The sequence below is a fragment of the Ruditapes philippinarum genome, unplaced genomic scaffold (genome assembly GCF_026571515.1).
Source record: "Ruditapes philippinarum isolate M1 unplaced genomic scaffold, ASM2657151v2 ctg11793_1_1_1_1, whole genome shotgun sequence".
Taxonomy (NCBI): domain Eukaryota; kingdom Metazoa; phylum Mollusca; class Bivalvia; order Venerida; family Veneridae; genus Ruditapes; species Ruditapes philippinarum.
In genome coordinates, this window is record NW_026863730.1 from 1 (window position 1) to 22,791 (window position 22,791).

Sequence of the window (22,791 nt, forward strand, 5' to 3'; positions counted from 1 at the left end):
TTTTTTTGTTCTTAATGTAAATGCTTTTCTACATAATTTTATTATGTACTTAAATTTCTTATGACACGCTTAGATTCTGTAGTGATTAAATCAACAAATTTATGCATATTTGTCGTCTGTAATAATTAGTTGGTACAAACTGCTTTCTCAAATCGTTATATACAACAGATTCTAAAACAGAATGATATTTGTTCTCCAATTTATCGCAAAAAGTACATTACCGTTCATTTATTGGCTAACAGGTCTAGTCCATCGGCCACTTTCAATAAAATGATCAGCGTAATGGAGATAAACAAACACGGAACTTCTAAACGCTTACCAAATCAAGATTTGGTTGATATCTGTGATAAAATGTTCTTATAAAACAAAGCATTACTTGAATTATTTAGTCTACCAGTTTTGTACAACTGATCCTTTAATCTTTGTTTCACATTATACAACTAGAAATGTGTTGTCACGCCACGGATGCCCCCGCATGCAGCCAATATTTCAGATGTTATAATATTTAGTTCCTAATTTGTTTGCACAAATTATTTTTTTCATTTTAAGTTCAAAGCCCTTAAAACTATTCAATGTTAACACAAACCATTTTAAACAGTTCAAGACACTGAAACTATTAAGTGTTAACCTTTTGAAAATTGTATATTGCATATTTCTAGCCAACTTAATGGCTACATACATTTCCACAAAAGTATGAGTGCTGAAACTGAAAACTCTAAATTTTTCCAACATTCAAGGGAGATAACTTTATCCAAAATCATTGAACCACGACCAAATTCAAACTTGAACTGCTTATTCCTAAGAGGGATGACTCTGTCAGTTATCATCAAACCATGACCAAACTGGAAATTGACCAATGCATTCTTATGATATTTTGTTTGTTTGTTTGTTTCATTTTACGCCTTTTTTCAACAGTATTTCAGTCATATAGGCGGGTAGTTTCCTAACCATCGTTCCTGGAGAGTTACACCAGTACTAGACTACCTTCCTCCGCGCTAAACTACCAAAGCATATCTTTAATTTGAGTTGAAAATGTACAACTGTTGGGGAGATATTGAAAGGGAACTGACAATTGCCTTTTTTTAAAGTTAAAGGGACATGACTCTGCCAAAAATCATTGAACCATGACAAAATTTAAACTTGACCTACGTATTTCTTTGATGTAACCATATGTAAAATTTGAGTTGAATGTGTAATACCCTACAGGAGATAATGAACAGAAACTGAAAACTTCATATTATTTTCAAAGTAAAAGGGACATAACTTTGCCAAGAACCATGACCAAATTCAAACTTGACCTGTACATTTTCATGACATATCCATATGTCAAGTTTGAGTTGAATTTGTAATACGTTGGGGAGATAATGAACGGAAACTGAAAATTTCATATTATTTTCATAGTAAAAGGGGCATAACTTTGCCAAAATCATTGAACAATGACCAAATTCAAACATGACCTGTAATTTCTCATGACATATGCATTTGCCAAATTTGAGTTGAATGTTTGCAACCGTTACTAAGATAATGAACGGAAACTGATGATGAAGGAATGACGAACAGGATAACACTATATGCCCCATCCATTATATGGCGGGGGCATAAAAATAGTTCAGTGTATCCAACGGTCTGAAATAACCTTACTTAATAAAAACCAAAGTACGAGTATATAATAAATCTTTCAATAATGAATACCAATTCATCCTGTTTTGATTTTCAATAATATCTTGTTTCGACATCAAAAAAACCTTAATATATTTGTTTTCATCTGAAGCCAACAATTTTATCCAAAATTTCTTAATAATTCCAGTGCATTTCCCATTCCACTCACGGTTTGGTAACTTTTCCCAGGTCAACAGAGAAAACTTTTACTGATTTATGGTGACATAGAAACACACCCTGTTCCAGTTTCTGATGACAGCAAGACGAGATTTTAAGAAGTCAAAAGTGCACTTGATTATTTTTTAGCGTTAAAAGTAACATATAGTCGTTGTCTTTGAACCCAAGCAAGCATAACTTTGTCTATGGTGTCACAATTGTGCAGTTCGTCATCCTTCCTTAATGTGTCTCTTCGTATACAGACTTCATCAGTTTCTTCTGAAAAAAATGGAAGCAAAACACTAAACAGAACAAATAACCTTCAAATATAAACAGTTTACAGTTATACATATGGTCTTAAACAAATGTATCATTAGATCAATTTCAGGTGTAATAAACCTAACATAAGTGATACTTAAAATGATTGTATCTCCGGTAAAAAAGTACAACATTTCTTTTTGTTGTCTACACTACCATCCCATGAATATAAGTAGACACCTAAACTCTTCCGTTCAACAAATAGATTTTCGTTTAATTTAATAACCGCTTTTGTGCATATAGTACAACTTGATGGATAAAAAATTATATGCCTTATGGTGTTGTTATACGTAGCTTAAATCTGTTTTTTGTTGTAAAGAAATTACGCATTTTTTAAACAAATTTGAAAGGTGCAAAGTTACAAAAGTTTTTTTTCTTATTATTACTGTGAAAGTTTTTTTAATGAAATATAACACGCAATTAACAAAAATTAAAACTTACGACCAAACACTTCTTTCAATTTCTTTTCCAATTCGTCCATATCTTTAAGATGATCAAGCGGTAAGGAGTCTTCATGACTGAATTCTATTTTCACTCTGTTTTTAGAGGAGTCTTCATGACTGAATTCTATTTTCACTCTATCACCTGTATAGAATGCAATGTTATGATCATACACATGTGTCACACATTCTGGAGTTCGGTCAGTTAAATGACCTTTGATGTAGTCATATAAATTGGTAACTGTAATGAAATCTTTACTTCTATTCCAGTAGTCACTACAAGGCTGACAATTATCTGGACACATTTCCCCCTCTGACCTCGCTTTTAAACCTCTGATAAAAAATCTTGTAAAGAGGCTCCCATTATTATCCATCTGCGCCTTCTGGTCTGGCGAACAAGAGTTCATCTGAATGTGTATCGTGTCCAAGTTTAGAACTGGAGGGTAGCATCGATCCAACACTATTATCAGTTTACCAATATTTTCCAATTGCTTTAGCTCTTCTTTAAACTGACTAAGAGTGATACTGTCTTCACTTGATCCAAGATGAAACTTGGAATCTTCAGACTGATTTGATGGAGATCCGTGACAGGAGATATATATAAGCATGGTATTTATATCTGTTTTCTCACTAAAGTAAGTGATGTTTTCTTTGACCTTTGGCCACAATTTTTCTCCATCATCTATTTTGTCTGGAGCAGAGGGTACAACTGTTCGAACGTTGTTGTTACTGAAAAGAACATGTATGCATGAATAGTTAGGATTATTAAGGGACTGATGGGTGCTTTTTAAAATACAGCAGCAAATAAAGCATGGAGATTATCGAGAATGGTGAATAGAAAAAGGAACATATATAAACTCAATCAGAAAGCATTGACGCGCTATGGTCGATGCAAACAGCAATCTTCTCACTCAATGCAAGATTGTTGTTCGAAAATTCAATAACATTTTGTCATAAAATCCTTATTTATGAATATGTTTACTTTAGAATTAGTCAGAGTAAGCATACATGCATGCAATATGAACATGTTACAAAATATTGTACTGTTTGCTCAAATGACATGTACTCGCTGAATGAGAAGCTAGTTTATAAATTCATGATTCCGGGCTTCTAGATACTTCAGTATAATTTATCCTAAGTAAATAGAAAAATTAAGGTTAGGCAAATAAGAAAGATGCAGCATTTCTATTAAATATTGTTTTAATATGACTAACAATGCCATTGTTTTAAAAGTAATCGAGAGATTGTGATATGGCAGCAAAAAGAAATTTACAATCATCTCGATTCTTGGTAAAATCTATTGTAATGACAAAAAGGGTCAGTAATTTAAACCGATTGATTCTGGTTTATGCGGAAATTGTAATATTTATAAATATGTATGTTAAAAACAATATTATGTAATTTTAACATCCCGTGTAAATTATGGATTATGACTGATTGACTGTGTTCTTTCTATCAAAATACCATTTTGATTCGAATTCTTAAGGACTTTTACAAGATTTATAAAAAGTATCGAACTGCTTCAAACAGGAGAAAAACTTCTGCATTTGTAATTGGCATATACATGGCTTATATTTTATAGTTTTGGTCACTTGAACTTTAACCTCAAAGATTATTTATCCTTGAGTGTCACATGGTAAATTCTGGAAAATGATAGCCCGGATAAAACAGATCGTCATGACTGTTAGATCTTTGCAAGGGGACTTAAGTGTATATTGTTCAACATAACATATGGTAAAAACAAAAGACATTGGTATGTTCAATGGGTACCCATACCATTGCCTTTTCAGTTATTGGATTTTCTTTGATTTAAATGCGGGATTATTTTCATACACACCAGTAAAAGTATTACTTAAACTGACAGTTTTGTAAGTTTGGGTTTTCAATTTCCATTATGAATATAAAAAGATCCAACCCGGCATTCTTCTCACATGGATTTTTTAGGAGGTTTATGGTACAACTTACTTTTGTTAATTTCTTTTGGAGTTTAAGACAACACTTTTTTTTCTTTTCCGGATTAAGTCGAGTGGGATAAATGTGCAGCCTGACCTGGACACATAATACTGATCCGCAGCTCTGCTCATTCAACTGACTGTTGAGGTGCGCATTTTCTCCCCTTAATTATGACAAGTTCTGATCTGTGACACAGGACCATAACCCCTTTAATATTTAGCATTGAAAATGCACAATGCTAATTTATTAAATTTTATGGAAAAAAATGATATTGAAAATATTTAATTGACAAAGGAATAGATTGACAATCTCTATTCTGATGAGCAATACATAAATCATTTATAAACCTTATCCCAAATACTCGAGGTGCAAGAGATGTCAACAGCTTCTCCAATTCCTTAACATCTTTGGTCAAAGCCTTTGATATTTCAACCCTTTTTGCATCTTCCGTATCTTTTCCTGCTACAAGTAACGCTGCCCATCCATTACCTTAAAACATAAAAAATAAAGCCATATGCCCAAAACATTTTGCCACAAGTTGTATTGAAACTAAATTCATTTGCTGGCAGATAGAAAGAAATCATTTGACAAAATTCATGTCAATTTATCATTGTATAAATCAAGGGCCACACTTAACGTCTTCTCATAGGAAGAAAATTGTAGTAAATGGGCTCTGTATAACACAATGTTCTATTGCAAGATAAAATTAAAATTTCAAATTTGACCTTCAAAGTCAAGGTCATTAACAAGTCAATTTTATACTTAACAATAAATTATTCCACGTGTAAGTATGTTTATAAGTGTTGTATATTATAACAGTCACAGCAATTTAAGCAAAATTTAAAAATTGACCTTTATGGTTAAGGAAAGTCAAACTTGAATGTTTTCAATACGTTTTGATTTGCCCAAAATGAATCAAAGCAGTGCAAACATGAATTATTGAACACAATCTAAGATAGATTCAATATTGTTAATATGATGTGGGTTTTTTTTAAATTTTTGTTGTTGGATTTTTTATTCTTATCATTTTTATAATTATTATCTTTTCATCATTTTTATTATTGTTATCATTATCATTATTATTGTTATTATTATTATTATTATTATTATTATTATTATTATTATGTACAAAATAAATGTGAAAATAAATAATAATACAGTTTTGACAGTTTTTGCAAAATGACAAAATTTAAGCTTGTTGATCCTGATCATTTTTTTTAGTTAACTTGGTTATCATTCATTAACTGAAGTATACATACGGTAACTATGGATAGCCAACGATAGCTTACCGTTAAGCAAACACTCGGTGCATTTTGTCAGGTACGAGCAGGCACTTAAGCAATATCACGAACAATCGTAAAGCCAGTTGGATAACTCTAATTCAAGGTCCCTATCCACAAAGGTGTGCTTATATTTTCCTGATTATCTCTACCATTTTTAATTTAATCATTTTGGGTGTTCTTTAGGGACTCTGATTTTCTCCATTGTTGCCATGTCAGTGTTAGTTTTGCCGTGTGGAGGCTGTAAAATGGCCCCGTTTATACAATTATTGAATTATTGAACTTTTGATGCCTCTTTTTTGGATCTTTATATTACTGTCAACAACGATACTATTCACATTAAAATCTATGATAAGAGTGGTGACTTTTATTTTGGTATCGTGAATTAGATGGACATGTACCCTATGTAACATCTTAATGGGCATATGTATCTCAGTTGATTAGATAAGCAAGAGCATGTAGCCACGTCAATGATTTTAACAAAAGGAATATTTTCATTACTTGCAAGCTTCTCAAACAGGACTTCCGCTTTCATTTATTATAGAAATATTCTAAAAAATTTGATTATGATCGTAATTTTGATTAAATGCCAAAATTCAACACTTATTTAAAACAAATCATCCACTAGGGATAAGGAAGCCTGATTTTCATGGGGATGTGATTTACAAAAAGTTAGATCTTGCGTCATATTAATTTTGTGCTGTCTTTATTAATATTATTAAAAGTTTACCCTACTATTTTATGACATATCGCATGTTTGGTGTTCAACCCTTTTACAGTTTGACACTGCGCTTTACTTTTTTGATTACACCCAACGGACCAAGTGAGAGACACTATGATGGACAGCTCTTAAAACCCATCGGGACTGGATTATCTTTATTTTTGTTTTCTGCCTTGCTTCGTCGGGCCCTTGTAGGTGATGTTCTTGTTGCTCTGTCTTCCTTTAAGACATTGAGTACTTTTGTTATGGTCACTGGGTTTACTTATCTATGTGTATACATGATCATTTCTGTGTTTTACTTATTTCACCTTTTGTAACGATAACGACTATTAGAATTTCCTTGGTGTGGATTCGTTTTATTTACAATTGTCTCATTTAAAAGGAATATGGTTGTGCTAAGAGTGAGGCGTTGGTGCACAATTAACCGGCTTAAACTCCCCAGCAGTGCTTTTGCTGCTGACCGTTTCAAGGCGGCACCCCCCTCCCCCTGTGTTCCTCAGATGTATGTATTTGTTGTTTCATACTATTATGGTGACACTTTGTGTCCCTTCTTGTTCTTTTCTAGTCTACGGTAAGAATCTTCCCTCTTCCCCAGTTTTGTTCTAATTTTGCGTCCCTTCTCTCCCAACCTTAAGTACCCTTTCCCTTTACCTTTTACATTTGTTGGCTTTTTAATTAGTAGTCGTTTTAATTCACTTGTCGGTTTCTTTGATTTCCTATTTGTGTATTAATAAAGTAATCGCCCGTCCATGTTTAACCTTGCGCCCTGTCCTGCTATTATTAGGTATCCTGCTGATAATTTTCTGGTTGCCATATATTGCTTGGTCCTGATAAGGTTGCGTTCATTGAACGCCGCTCTTCCTTGATGATCTTGTATTTCATATTTGATGATCCCACGACTTTATTGCTGTGTTTGCATCGTTATGGTATTTTAGTTTCTTCTATCTGATCTTATTCCTTGATGAGTGGTTCAAAATTTCTTCATTTAATATTGTTGAATCATCTTAAGGATATGTTGCCAGTTTTTTAAATTTGTCTGTTGACGTGTTATTTGTGATAAACAGACTTCTCAACTTCTGATCCCTTTCAAATTCAATTTCACTTAGTTTACCGGTCACATTGAAAGTTCAATAATAACTGTCGTTTGAACATATCTGCGCGCACGTTTCTTAATTCAAATTTGATCATTTACATGTTAAAATGTTGATTTCTGCTGAAGCCAGTGCTAAGGGAATGGAAGGTAACTTGAATTTTCCAGTTCTAGAGGAGGTTCAAGCGAGCCTGCAACATTTTATCAATTTTGTCCTTTTGGGCGTTCTTTAGGGATTCTGTTTTTCTCAATTTATAACCACATTCTAGAATCCATTCCTTGAACTCACCAGTATTGAGCAATGAGTGTAATGATTCTTGCTCAAGTAAACATGGAGTGACCCCTCACAAGTTTGGAACTGATTAAAAATTTTGTCTTTTGATAAAATAAATAACCAATTATGTCATTTCATACTTGCTACTTTTATCATCAGGCAAATCCCAATATGTTTACTACTTTTGTTAAGTAGGCACACATTTTTTTAAACTTACTTACTTTAATCAACTTACCGACCTATCCAGAAAAATATGAGATATTCTTGCTTACCAATATTAGGTGTTAATTTTGTACCACAGTAACATGTTATTGGGTTGAGAAAACTATTCTTCTCACATGCTATGCACACTTCTATTTTCTGAATGCAGTTTTCATTGTGTTTTTGATTCATGGATGTCTGATTTGCTACAATACAAAAGTTGGACTTATATATACTTGATATTTTAAATTGAAACTGAAAAAATGATTTATAAAAATAAATTTTATCAAAAGTAATATTTCAACATAACAATAAGTCACTAAACAAGCTTCATCTCAGAATATATCTACTATTGTACAATGTATTAATTCACAAAGTGCACTTGTGACCTACACCAGGCGTTGGTCATCACTACAAGTGTCCATATGACACTGATGCTCATCACTCACTATAATTAATTTTGTCATTTGCTAGATATGACAAATTTTTATTCTTAATTTAGATCGCAAAAGAGTTCTAAAGTTATTGGTTAGACAAGTTCTTAGAGGCCAAAGCCAAAGTGACCTTTTACCTACTGTCATGAAATGGCCTTGGTAATTGTTTGCACCTGGATAACAGGAAAAACAGACTGACTTACACATGACTGGACTGACCACCCCACTTTGTTAGTCAGGGCATAAGAACTGAACCTTACTCTGGACATTTCTAGTGCAACAGTTTTATGCAAATTGGCTGACTGACTATCCAGTCGCTACACTGGCATATAACATAGTCACTGGTTAACCTAGTTTCCACAAAAGAAGACATATGACTTTGTTTTACTGTTTGTGATATTGATGTAGCAAAGAAAGGAATAGGCGGGACAAAAATTTTCTCTGCTTCATACTGGTAAGGTCCATTGACCCCATGGGTAGGGCTATCACAGACTCTATGGGCAATATTTAAAGAAGGGATATCAAATAATTGAGATATACCCCGTCATAATTAGAACACAAAATTATATGCAAGAACATTTATCCTTTTTTGTGAACATTATTTCTAGATTTGGAAAGATTCCTTTCACCAAGAACAGATTTTTTATAATGTGAAAATGAAATTGTTTGACATATATTTACAAATCGCTTCACAGAAGCAGTACGTGTTCTGTTAATCATGTTCTTGAGGTAAATATTGTAGCTAAGATTAGAAAAAAATCTTCCAAGGGGTAACAAATTTTACAGGACAGCCTCGGCATTGGAGACATAAAATTTGGTTTTGTTGTTGCTGATAAGCAATTTAGAGATTTTAAATTCATAGAGAATTTTTACTTTTAGAATAACTGAATTTATTGTAAAGAGGTTATTACTCAAAAACATCTGAAATTTGACCTTAAAGATTTTCCTTAAAGACATTTTCTACAGTTTTATGAAAAATTAATCCTTTCATAGAATTTTCTAAATTTTTTGTATGATGAGTAAAATTTAATGACGAATTTAAAAATAAAAAGAAAAATGTATGTTGACGTGTTGGATTTCTTGTAAAATGGCAGTTTCCATGGTAACCGTATATCAAAAAACTGTCAAAAAAGCCTTACTGTGTTATAACGAATAGAAAATGTATAAGATAGCTTAAAACACACAACGAGCATTGTTTTATGCAAAGATAATCTTATCTAATGATTCTGTATGAAACAAATGATAATCTGAACATATTTCTTTAAAAAATGAGTTTTCCATGTTCCTCAACCGAGCAAAAATTGAGAAAAATAAACATGAATTCTGAGAATAATTAGAGATATTGAAATAAGTGTTTCATAGGATTTTCTAATTTTTTTGTATGTTGTGTAAAATTTAATGACAAATTCAAAAAGAAAAAGAAAAATATATGTTGGCGTGTTGGATTTTTTGAAAAATGGCGGTTTCCATGGTAACTGTATATCTCAAAATTGTCAAAATAGCCAAACTGTGTTATAATAATGTATAAAATAGCTTATTACACTCACAATAAACATAATTTTGTACAAAGCTTGATTTATCTTATGGTTCTGTATAAAACAAACGATAATTGGAACATATTTCTTTAAAAAATAAGTTTTCATGCTTTTTAACTAAACAAAAAATGAGAAAAATAAACATGAATTCTGTACAAAATTAAAGCTATCAAGAAATTTCTTTCATAGAATTTTCTACATTATTGATATATCAAGTAACATTTGATGGTGGATTCAAAAATAGAAATAAAATATATATGTTGACGTGTTAGTTTTTTGTAAACGGGCAGTTTCCATGGTTACCGCATATGCCGACTGTCAAAATTACCACGCTTTCTTAAAAAATATCAGTATTATACTAAATGTTTTGTCAAATATACAACAAAAACATGTTCTTATAAAAATTTCTTTTCCTTTTGATGTTATATTAAGTAAATGATACTGAATATCTTTTTAAAACATATCTAGGGCCATATTTTTTTTTCACTCGACTAACATACCCGAACAGTAAGCAAGTATTCAGAAATTTACAAAGAAAATAATGAAATTCGGAACATTTCTTGGATATTAATGTTGTTTTTTTATTCAACACTTTTAAAATATATCATTTTAAACTTCTTTGCCCAGTTGTCTGCCAGTAATCAAGTCGCGACGCACTTTCGTCACTATACCACAAGTGGGTGGGGTAACGCGCGCAGAATTATCATCAATGCTGTCGTACTAATGCTTGGAGAAATCCTTTATGTGATGTTGTCTAAACGACCTCTTATTCTTTTGAACCGATCTCCTTTTGAACATTTAGAAATATCTATTCTGTATTATTTACTCGTTATTTGCTTATAGCTGAAATTTAAACACTTATCCGAATACTATTCAACTTGTCCTTCATTTGAAGAGTAATTATCCGAGATTATCTTTCTTGGAAGCGCAAAACGATGCGCACAGAAAACTACCGAAAATGTCTTTAAGGCAGCACAGCAGCAGCAAAGATTCTGCACATTCCCTTTTATGTGAACATATGAGCTAAAATTGGAGGTAACACAAAAGGGACAAGCATTTATAGAGCAGACATAAATAATGAGACATTTATTTAGTGTTTAAGCCTTAAAAAACAGTGGCATGGGTTCGTCACATGGCATTGTTGAAGTGAGATTCAAGTCAAGTTGGTATTAGATTACTAAAGGTAAATGATGCAGAGATAAACAGACTGACATATGATTCCAGTATAGCCCTTCCCATGCCCACATATATAATTATGGTGTTTTTTCAAAACGTTTTACAATCATGAGTGTCAAGTAAGTAATCAATTTTTTAACAACACTTACCTTTTTTATTTATCATACAGGAATGGCAAGGTGGATCTGTTACATTTTCTGCAACATCTAGAATGCAGCTTGGACTAAAGTCTTTATACATTTTCTGAAGGAATATACACATCATTGAGTTAAAAATATCAATCATATATTCAAAAGTTTAGAAAACATAACAAAACCATCCAAATGTTGATATATACAACAAAATACAATACAAAAAGTTATGAAACCCCTAAATTTTAAGTAAAAACTTGAAATGTGTCCCTAGGACATGGATGCCCCCACACACCACTGTTTTATCAGTCGAGGACAGTATGACAGACGAAGGAAATTCTACATTACACCGCCTACACCTAAGCAGTTAGGCCATAAATACAACCAAATTTTTCCCAAAGTTATTAACACACATGCTGGACAACATTCCTGAAAAAGTTTCATGACTCCAAGTTAAATACTTTTGGACTACGGGTGACACAAGTTAAAAATGCAATTTTTTACTAAGTCAAGGGCAATAACTCTACAAATAAATAATTAATCCTCAAGCAAACCCCTTGGTGTACAACTCCACATACTGACCAATATTTCTTTTAAGTTCCACTCTATGTGAAAATTCACAAATTTACACTGTGAACAAAATGCCTGCAAAGTTGTGTACTATAGCTTAAATACTTAAATATCAGCCCCTCCCCACCAAGTGGGAGGGCATTAATAAAAGAAAAGCACACAACTAAAATTGCAACGTTTGTCTCGTTATTTTGTCATTTTTGTAAAGAACTGGTTACTATAATGCATAATTATGTTAATTTTACATAATTGTAAACTATAAAAAAGCAATTTGATTCTGTAATTAATGATCTTTGTTTTAAGAATAAAGATTCCATTCGTTATTGTCAACGTGACTTTGGACCTAAATTTAAAATGAATAGTTTTTATTAATGATCAAACCTCACACAAAACTTTAAAACTTTCAACCTTAGCATTCTTAAGTATGGTCTGATAAGCTGTCAGTTGTCAAGGCCTATGCGACCTTCACCTTTGACAGACTGGCCTCAAATTAAAAGGGGAGAAAGGGAGGACGAAAGGCCTAAAATTACATGATATGCATTACATTTTTATGAAGTATTAAAAAAAGACAATGCACATGAAACATTTAAAACATTTCCATTTTATCATTAATTATCATAATTATTATATATTACATGTAACTCCTCGATGACATTTTTTGTGAAATCTTGAACCTTCCAATCAGTAACAGGTTCTAGCAGTTGTGTTGCAATATCTTTCAGTTTTCCATATGCATTATCTAGATTTTCATAGTTCCATATCTTTTCCTGTAAAGTATTAATAGTACATAACTAAATCCCAAAATTATAAATTATGTTTTTAATGGCCATGGCTTAACGATGTTATTGTTTTATTGTTATATTACACTGTGAAGTCTTATGTTGGACAGTTAATAACAGTATATAATACCAGATAATAAAAATAAGATTGCAATTGTGAAAAAAATGCTATATCACCTCATTAATACAACACTAAATAGTAGGATCAAATGTAGATTACATTTCGTTTGTACAATTGAAAATTGCCATATCGCAGGAATCTAGTATATTTGGGGGTTATGGTCATATTTTAGCATTTATATGAAAGGCCACAGCAGATATGTCTTTATTGTCAGATACAAGTGCCAAAGTGTTATGATTGCTTCAAAATAAAATTATTCTTACTAGATAAATATTTTGGTATAATATTAATTGTATTACATAGCTGTATTAAACTTTGAAATACAGTTTCAGTTATTTTTCTTAAATACTGTCTTTTTAATTAAGCATTGCATATTTCTGAAAATATAAAAAAAATACATTTATGATTTAAAATCGTCAAGGTTCAGAACTGTTCACTATTAAGGGGAAATAGTGTGTAAGCGGCCTGATTGCTCAGGCATTTGAATCTCAGTACAGAAAAACACTGAAAACCGGACCCTGTCTGGACTTGACCAAAAGTCCGGTTTTCAGAGGATTCCGGTTTTCAGAGGTTTTATACATTTATTGATAATTATGATGTGTTTGAACAATGACTTTGTTCAATCATTTTGTATTTACTTTTCAACCCTTTTATCTAAGTCATATGAAAAGTGTAATTAATGGAATTTAGTATTTTTATTTAAGGTATTAGCACCCTAATGCATTACCTCCGCGTTGAAGAGTATTCAAATAGGCTAGAATTACTGTTAACTACATTAAAAATGAGGGCCATGGGTTCAATCCCCAGAAGGGCCAACTTTTTTTTTTCTTTCTTTTTTTCTTTTAACATTATTTATGTATCTGTCATGTCCCATATGGAAAGAAAAAAGTGTTTAATTTTGAATTTTTAATTTATTTAGGTATTGGCTAATTTATGCTAAATCTAGTAATAAATATGGTACCTAATATTTTCAAAGTGTAATATAATCAAAACTAGACGGTAAAAGTATTTCATATTTTACAAGATCAACCAATATACTTTTTTAAAAATTTAGGGAAACTTTGAAAACAGGCACTCATTTGGGTAAATTTTAAGAATTTCATGAATTAGGCTCCCTTAGTAGAAAAATGGTCAGACATGTGGTAAAAATGGGTGGGGTAGGGTAACATTTTTATACAGATTTCATAAATTTTAAGTAGAAACCATAATTTTGCTTATGTGGATTGTTAGCTGAATGGTACTATTTGTTTCTTACCAAAAATTCATGGGAAAACATTTTTCATTAGAATGTTATTGCAGATTATTTAAAGGTTCCTCATTTCTAAAAAAGGGCCCTCATAACATCTTAGCTTGAGTTCAGAAAAGTGGCCATAACTTGATTTCCGTACGGTAAACTTTGTTTAAATTTTGCATACAGGCGTACTTTAAGGTATACATCTGACCTATGATGTCATTTCTTTAGTTCCTGATAGTGCCCATTAGGGTCCTAATACCTTAAGTATATAATTAATATCCAAATAAAGATAATTTCACGGTCAAAATTTTAAGTACAACAGGAATCATTTAAGAAAAGTATTCCAATTTTTATTTAAAACAACCCAATAAATATAAAATATTAAAAAAATCATACCCTATAGTATACAGGGAAAGACACACTTATGGTGAAAGAGCTTTAATTTAATTGCCAATAAGAAATTAACACACACTTTCAAGTGTTTTCACACCTGCAGAGATAAAGAGGAGGTGATCATTAATTGGTAATTAAACATGTCACCAGTTGAGTTTATGTTTTAATGTATATCAAAATACACAGAAAGTTGACACTTAAAATTATTGTCCGGTTTTCAGAAGATTTTTGTGCATGTTTAGCATAAGAAACCATAAGAAATCGTCCGGTTTTCGGAATTCCGAGGTTCCGGTATTTAGAGGATTTTTTTCAATGAACATATAAGGAGAAAATACGGGACTTTTAAATTTGTCCGGTTTTTAGAGGATTCCGGTTTTCAGAGGGTCCAGTTTTCGGAGTTTTTACCAGTCCTGATGCATATTTTGTCACCATGTAATATTTGACAGCCAACGGGAGACCGTGATTCAATAAAGCTCAGCGTTCAATTCTGATTGCTCTGTAACCCTGAGACATTCGCAAACGATTGTCAATATAGCGGGACAGTATGTCACGGTTCAGAACTATTAACAATTTAGGGGAGATGATGTGTAAGCAGTCGGATAGCTCAGTGAGTCGGGCTTTGGTACGATATTCCGAGAGTCCCGGTTCGAGTCCCAGTCAGGCTGCAAATTTTCACACCTGTTTAATCAATAATTATATACCGATCATTTCATAAATATACTTGCAAAGCCGACATTACTCTTATACTAGAGGTCACAACCTCAAATCATTTCATAAGATTCTCTGAAAGCAAACCAATCTCCTTTGCTAGAGGAGATGACCTTTAGACAAAATTCAAATAATTATATTTTAAAAAATGCAAAGCATGTACATATGTACAAGAGGGCCATGATGGCTCTTAAATCGCTCACCTGAATATAAATACTCTTAATGGCAAGAGACAAGTGATATCGCAAACTATAAACGAAACTAGATCTTAATCTTGAACAATTCTCCTACTTTTCATATTTGTACTAAAAATGGAGCGCTTGGAGAACATTACTGGCTGCTTTTGCTAAGGGAAACAAGAGATACTTAAGAAGTCACTGATTGCTTTAAAAATAATCAGTGGTTTCCCTGAAAGTGCTATGAAATTTAATGGTAGATTCATTTGTTGCTACGAAAGTTAATGTTTGCTATGGAAGTCACTAACTGCTATGTAAAAAGTCAATGTTTGACTGGTTGCTTTGAAATTTACAGTTTGCTATGAAAAGTCAATGTCTACTTGCTATGGAAAGCTAACAATTGCTTTGTGAGTCATTGATAGCTAGGGAAATTAATTTGTTCTTATGAAAAATTAATGGTTGCTATAAATTTAATAGTCACTTTTGCTATGGAAGTCATTGGTTGCTGGAGAATGTTATCGGTTGCTATGGAAGTCTATGATTGCTATGGATATTCAGTGGTTGCTACGGAAAAGCAATGGTTGATACTGAAAATCAAAGGACAAAATTTGTCACTGGTTGCTTTGGAATGTCAATAATTGCTATTGAAAGTCATAATTGCAATGGCAAGTCACTGGATACTTTGGGAAGTCATTCGGTGCTCTAAATGTATATGGTAGCAATAGAAAGACAATGAATGCTATGGAAAGTCACTATGAGCTATGGAATCCACTGGTTGTTCTGAAAAGTTAGTGGTAAAATGGAAAGATAATTGTTGAAATATTAGTCACTGGTTTTAATTGAAAGTCAATGATTGCCATGGACAAGCACTAGTTGATATGGCAAGTCAATTGTTCTTATGGAACATAAAGTGTTGCGTTTGAAAGTCATTGGGTGCTACCTCAGTCTATGGTTACAATGAAAAGTAAACAGTTGCTATGGAAGTGATTGGTGTCTATGGAAAGAAGATGTTGCTATGGAAGTATGCTATGGTAGTCAAATGGTTGCCATGGAAAATTAAAGTTTTCAATTTGGTCACTGGTTGCTGTGTAAAGTCAAGGGAAGTCACTTTTTCTATCAAAAACCATAGGTTGCTCAAGAGGTCTATAGCTGTTAAAGAAAGTCCATGGTTGCTATGTAAGTCACTGGCTGCTATGGAAGCCACTGATTGCTATTGAAAGTCACTGGCTGTTTAGGAGATTTATGGTTGCATTGGAATGTCAATGGCTGCTATGTAAGTCACTAGTTGTAATGTAACCACTGCTTGCTTTGGAAGTCAGGGGTTTCTTTGGAAACTCATTAGTTGCTTTGGAAATGTATGGTTGCTTTAAAAAGTCAATGGTTTTTAGATATTAAGCCATTACCACCTCAGGTAAAATTTGAGGGAGGGATGTTGCACTTATTCATTATCCCTCATGTACAGACTCAATCAAACCGAGTCTGTAATTCTTATGTTATTTTGTTGTGATTAATGCTTCCGAGGGATCACTTTGTTTCCAAAATTTTTAACAAATTTAGTTGGTGTATACTAGATAATATTTGTTTAAAAGTTATTATTGCTATATTCTATTAAAAACTAGAAATGTGTCATCATGCCACGGATGCCCCCGCATGCAGCCAAAATTTCAAATGTTATAATATTTAGTTCCAAATTTGTTTGCACAAATTATTTTTTTCATTCTAAGTTCAAAGCCCTTAAAACTTTTCAATGTTAACACAAACCATTTTTATACAATGTTCAAGGCACTGAAATTATTCAGTCTTAACCATTTTTATACAATGTTCAAGGCACTGAAATTATTCAGTCTTAACCTTTTAAAAATAGCATATTGCATATTTGTAGCCAACATAATGGCTATATACATTTCCACAAAAGTATGAGTGCTGAAACTGAAAGTTCAAAATTTTTCCAACATTCAGGAAAGATAAGTTTGTCTAAAATCATTGAACCACGACCAAATTCAAACTTAAACTGCTTATTCCTAAGATGTATCTATATTATTTTCAAAGTGAAAGGGACATAACTCTGCCAAAAAATCATCGAACCATGACCAAATTCCAACTTGACCTGCCCATTCCTTTGACATATCCATATGTCAATTTTGAGTTGAATAATAATTGTAACACTGTTGGGTTGATAATGAACAGAAACTGTAAAGGGGCATTACTCTGCCAAAAATCATTGAACCATGACCAGATTCGAACTTGGTCTGCGCATTCCAAAAACATATCCATATGTCAAATTTGAGTTGAATGTGTAATATTGTTGGGGAGATAATAAACGGAAACTGAAAATTTCATATTATTTTTAAAGTGAAAGGGGCATAACTCTGCCAAAAATCATCGAACCATGACCAAATTTGAAATTGACCTGCACATTCCTTTGACGTATCAATATGTCAAATTTGAGTTGAATGTTTAATACTGTTGGGGAGATAATAAACAGAAACTGAAAATTTCATATTATTTTCAAAGTAAAAGGGGCATAACTGTGCCAAAAATCATCGAACCATGACCAACTTTGAACTTGACCTGCGCATTCCTTTGACGTATCCATATGTCAAGTTTGAGCTAAATGTGTTGTATGATTGGGGAGATAATGAACGGAAACTGAAAATTTCATATTATTTTCAAAGTGAAAGGGGCATAACTCTGCCAAAAATCATTGAACCATGACCAAATTCAAACTTGGCCTGGGCATTCCAAAAACATATCCATATGTCAAGTTTGAGTTGAATGTGTTGTACCATTGGGGAGTTAATGAACGGAAACTGAAAATTTCATATTATTTTCAAAGTAAAAGGGGCATAACTCTGCCAAAAATCATCGAACCATAACCAAATTTGAACTTGACCTGTATTTTCTCATGACATATCAATATGTCAAGTTTGAGTTGAATGTGTTGTACCGTTGGGGAGATAATGAACGGAAACTGAAAATTTCATATTATTTTCAAAGTAAAAGGGGCATAACTCTGCCAAAAATCATCGAACCATGACCAATTTCGAACTTGACCTGTATTTTTCTCATGACATATCCATATGTCAATTTTGAATTGAATGTTTTGAACCGTTTGGGAGATAATGAACGGAAACTGAAAATTTCATATTATTTTCAATGTAAAAGGGGCATAACTCTGCCAAAAATCATCGAACCATGACCAATTTCGAACTTGACCTGTATTTTCTCATGACATATCCATATGTCAATTTTGAATTGAATGTTTTGAACCGTTTGGGAGATAATGAACGGAAACTGAAAATTTCATATTATTTTCAATGTAAAAGGGGCATAACTCTGTCAAAAATCATCGAACCATGACCAATTTCGAACTTGACCTGTATTTTCTCATGACATATCCCATATGTCAAATTTGAGTTCAATATGTGCAAGGGTTATTAAGATAATGAACGGAAACTGATGATGACGGAAGGACGGAAGGACGGAATGACGGAATGACGGAATGACGGAACAGGGTAACACTATATGCCCCTGCCATTATATGGCGGGGGCATAATAAACTCTTGATTTTTTTAAAAATAAAACTTCAAACGCAAAAAAACAAGAAAACAGCTTTTTAAGTCTTTTATAATCATATAGAAAAAATCTTTACAATAGACATGACAAGGTATGATAGTTTCTTACAAATATTTTATTTGTGACATCCTTAGCTTTGAAATCCTCTTCTGACATGTTCATCAAGAATTTTGTTTTGTTGCCTTCTGGTCCAAAATCGTAAATCATTTCTTTCACAACTGTGTGTTAAGAAGTAAATGAGACATTATTTCAAATTACTTACATTTCGTTTTGCACATTGTTAAATTGTTAAAAGATTTATGTACTTATTTTTTAATTTCAAACAAAAACTCAAATAGTCATATGAGAACAATTAACTATAAAAATATCTCAGTTCAAATGGTTGAGTTTTACATCATGCCAACAAAGTAAAAGTCACAAGATGACTTTCCAGCTTTACTGGGGGAGTAAGACCCCCGTGGCCTCTCATTTTTATTTCAGGCTTGAACGGGTGCCCGGAGTGAACCATTGATGTTAAGTATGACATTTAGCAGAATTAATTACTCATTTAAAAGAATCCAAAGCCCTCATCGGGATTCAACCAACAGTAGGTGTTGGGCAATTGGTTCAAAGTCAAAGACCTTAACCACCATGGATCACGAAAACCCTCAATGAAGTTTCATGTTAGGAAATTATATTGGTTCATATTATGCCTTTTGTCACAATTTAAGCCCCTTCAAAACGAATAAGGCTGGCCAATGTAATGTCTGGCCTCGAAAAATAAGGTTATTGTCAAATTTCAGTGTAAAAAATCATGGGGAGACTGACATTTTGTATGACTGTACATTCAGCATAGTAAAACATTTGATAATATTTTAATCAAATTCACCAGTTAAATATAAATTATGAGGTACTACAGTACTACACTATTTTATTTAGGGAAAGAATAAACTAATCTACGAATCTATTAATAGCACAAGGCAGTCTGAAGGATAGCTAAATCCCCTTCTGCAGTGAACATGAATGTTGTACTTCCTGATCTTTTACCAGTTGTGCCATGCATATGATAAGCACATAGTCTCAAGATGGTGATTATTTTAAGTTATATTTAAGTTTTTTAAAATATTTCCATAATGTAAAAAAGTTATGGAGAACATAATTATAACCTTGACACTAGGGGTATTTAAAAGTTATGGAGGGGACATGAAATGTAGACTTTTATATATTTGACCTTAAGTGTGACCTTGACCTTGGGGGAAACAACTCAATTATTGCGCTCTGCACATGTTCTGATGATGGTGACCAATTTTGCCAAGATATTTATTTAAACATTCAGTGGTTAAAAAGTTATGGAGCGGACACGAAATGTAGACTTTTATTCATTTAACCTTGACCTTTTAAATAGCAACAAGATTATTGCGCTGTGCTCGTTGTCTCATTATGGTGATCACTTGTGCCAAGTTATTTTAAAAAAACTTTTGAGCGGTTAAAAAGTTATGGAGCAGACACGAAATGTAGATTATACTTGTTGTTATATTTTTCTGGTCCTTCGGGATCATTGATGCCAGCGATTTTAAGTGTTTTGGAATTGAGTACCGCTCAAGCCATTGCTAGGGGCGTGAGGGATGTTGCATTTATTTATTATTTCTCATTGTACAGAGTCAATCAAACCGAGTCTGCAATTCTCTTGTAATTTTGATGTGACTAATGCTTCTGAGTGATGACTTTGTTTCCGGATTTTTATTATTTAATTAAGACTTTTAACGTTTGATCTTAAGTGTGACATTGAACATCGGGGTAGCAACCCAACATCTTGCACTGTGCACATCGTCTCATTACGGTGATAACTAGTGCCAAGTTATTTCAAAAACTTTTCAGCTATTTAAAAGCTATGGAGCGGTTACAGAATGTAGACTTTTTATTATGAAATAAAGACTTTTTAACGTTTGACTTTTAAGTATGACATTGATCTTGGGGGTAGCAACCCAATTATTTCGCTTTGCAAATTGTCTCATTATGGTGATCACTTATGCCAAGTTATTCTAAAAACTTTTCAGCGGTTTAAAAGTTATGAAGCAGACACGAAAGTGTTACGAACGGACAGACAGAGGGCTGAACTGACAGACGGAGGCCATTCCTATAATCCCCTTTTCGCTACGCGGAAATGGATTAAAAGTCTCACTTTCAAGAGGGCCCAGAGGGCCCTGGATCGCTCACCTGGGAAATATGTTAAACAGATAAAGTTAAGCCCCTTTTCACCCAAGAAGAAAAAGCGAAAATTAAACATGGTGAAAAACACCGGATTTACAGTATATAAGAATAAAAAAATCAATGACCCTCGGGACAGGGCCAATTTTGACCCTTAAGGTAGATGATAGATTTCACTAGAACATGTTTCATGCCAAATATCTAAGCTCTTACTCTTTTGGATTTTCAAAAGAATATTTTTATGTTTTCTACTTTATACATGTTTATTTAAGGACAACAGGGCCATGAAGTCACTTACCTGTATAGAGAACCCGGGGCGGGCCAATTCAAACCACAGGGCTTTTATTTGAACAAACTTGGTAGACAACCATTAGAAAATGTTTCATGCTAAGAGTTTTCTAAAAGAAGATTTTAAGTTTTATCTACACACATACAGAATAAACAATGACCACCCTCCGGACAAGGCCAATTTTTACACCATGGCTTTTATTTGAACAAACTTGGTAGACACTCACTCAATGGTGTTTCATGATTGATATCTATAAACTAGCTCTTTGGATTTTTTAAAGAAGATTTTTTAAGTTTTTTACAATACACACATAAGGAAAAACTATGACTGTAAGGCGGTGCGAATTTTGACCTAGGGCTTTCATTTTGTATGGTTTTGCTATACACATATAAGGTAAATCAATGACCCCCCGGGGCGGGGCCATTTTTTACCCCAGGGCTCTCATTTCAACACAGTTGGTAGACACCCATTAGCAGATGTTTCATGCTTAATATCTTAAAATATTTACTATATACATAACGAGAACACCAATGATCCCTGGTGCGGGACAAATTTGAACTCCAGGGCTTTTATTTGAACAAACTTTGTAGACACCATTAAGAAAGATGTTTCATGCTAAAATATCTTAGCTCTAGCTCTTTTGGGTTTTTCAAAAGAAGGCATTCAAGGTTTTTTTTCCTGTGGTTGCCATGGCAATCAGAATTCTGCATGGAATTAAATTCTTTGAATATTTTTTAAAAGTGACCACCAAAGGAACAAATCCTGTGAAGTTTTGATGAAAAATTTGCTTAGTGGTTAATTATTGGGAGATGTCATTTAAAGTAAAAGTTTATAGACGCCAACCGAAAAGCGAAAAGTGACAGGTGAGCTAAAAAAGTAAATGTGATTACCTTATTTCTTTATTAATGAATTTCGTTTGACTTAAAATTTTTCCTTTTAACAGGAATGCTCGACTACACACAGTGCATGACAGCAGAAAAAAACAGATACCCTGTAACTAATGCATTATGGCAATTATACACATTATGTACAAATCACAGGACAAAGAAAGAGTTTAAGCAGTTCTAAGATTTTAAAATTTTTAACTTAAGTGGACCCGTACATGCCAAGACCAGGGTAACTACATTACCTCTGCCTATATTATCATTAAACCTTATTTCCAAAAAATGTTTATTGTAACAAAGTTGTCAGAAGATGATTTAATTGATACTCGGCAAATATTAAGAACTTTTCGCTTTTTCGTTTTCTACAAGAATATCTAAACAAAAAGTTTTTTATAATACAGCATGGGAGGTGGCTATATACTAAGAAATAAACAGACAAGGGACTATAGGCAAACACTTAAGTTAACTATGATTTACTAATTGCAGTTTCATATACTTACTGACAC

At 32.8% G+C, this 22,791-nt stretch overlaps 1 protein-coding gene across 1 annotated transcript; it reads right to left on the reverse strand.

Moving 5' to 3' along the window:
• Positions 1-6: 6 nt before the first annotated feature.
• On the reverse strand, positions 7-22,791 carry LOC132723164 (uncharacterized). Its single transcript, XM_060707840.1, has 9 exons — positions 22,786-22,791; positions 19,034-19,143; positions 12,574-12,705; positions 11,387-11,480; positions 8,164-8,298; positions 4,874-5,015; positions 2,671-3,302; positions 2,575-2,637; positions 7-2,094 (listed from the first exon to the last, which is right to left on the reverse strand). Exons 2-9 carry the CDS (start codon positions 19,130-19,132, stop codon positions 1,955-1,957), a joined length of 1,437 nt encoding a protein of 478 aa, XP_060563823.1. The 5' UTR covers positions 19,133-19,143; positions 22,786-22,791; the 3' UTR covers positions 7-1,954.

Coding starts and splice junctions, on each gene's coding strand:
- LOC132723164 (XM_060707840.1), bottom strand. CDS start 19,132: ATGATTTACGATTTTGGACCAGAAGGCAACAAAACAAAATTCTTGATG. Junction 12,706..19,033: donor ATGTCACAAATAAAATATTT/GTAAGAAACTAT, acceptor AATACTTTACAG/GAAAAGATATGGAACTATGA. Junction 8,299..11,386: donor CTGTATGATAAATAAAAAAG/GTAAGTGTTGTT, acceptor TTTGTATTGTAG/CAAATCAGACATCCATGAAT.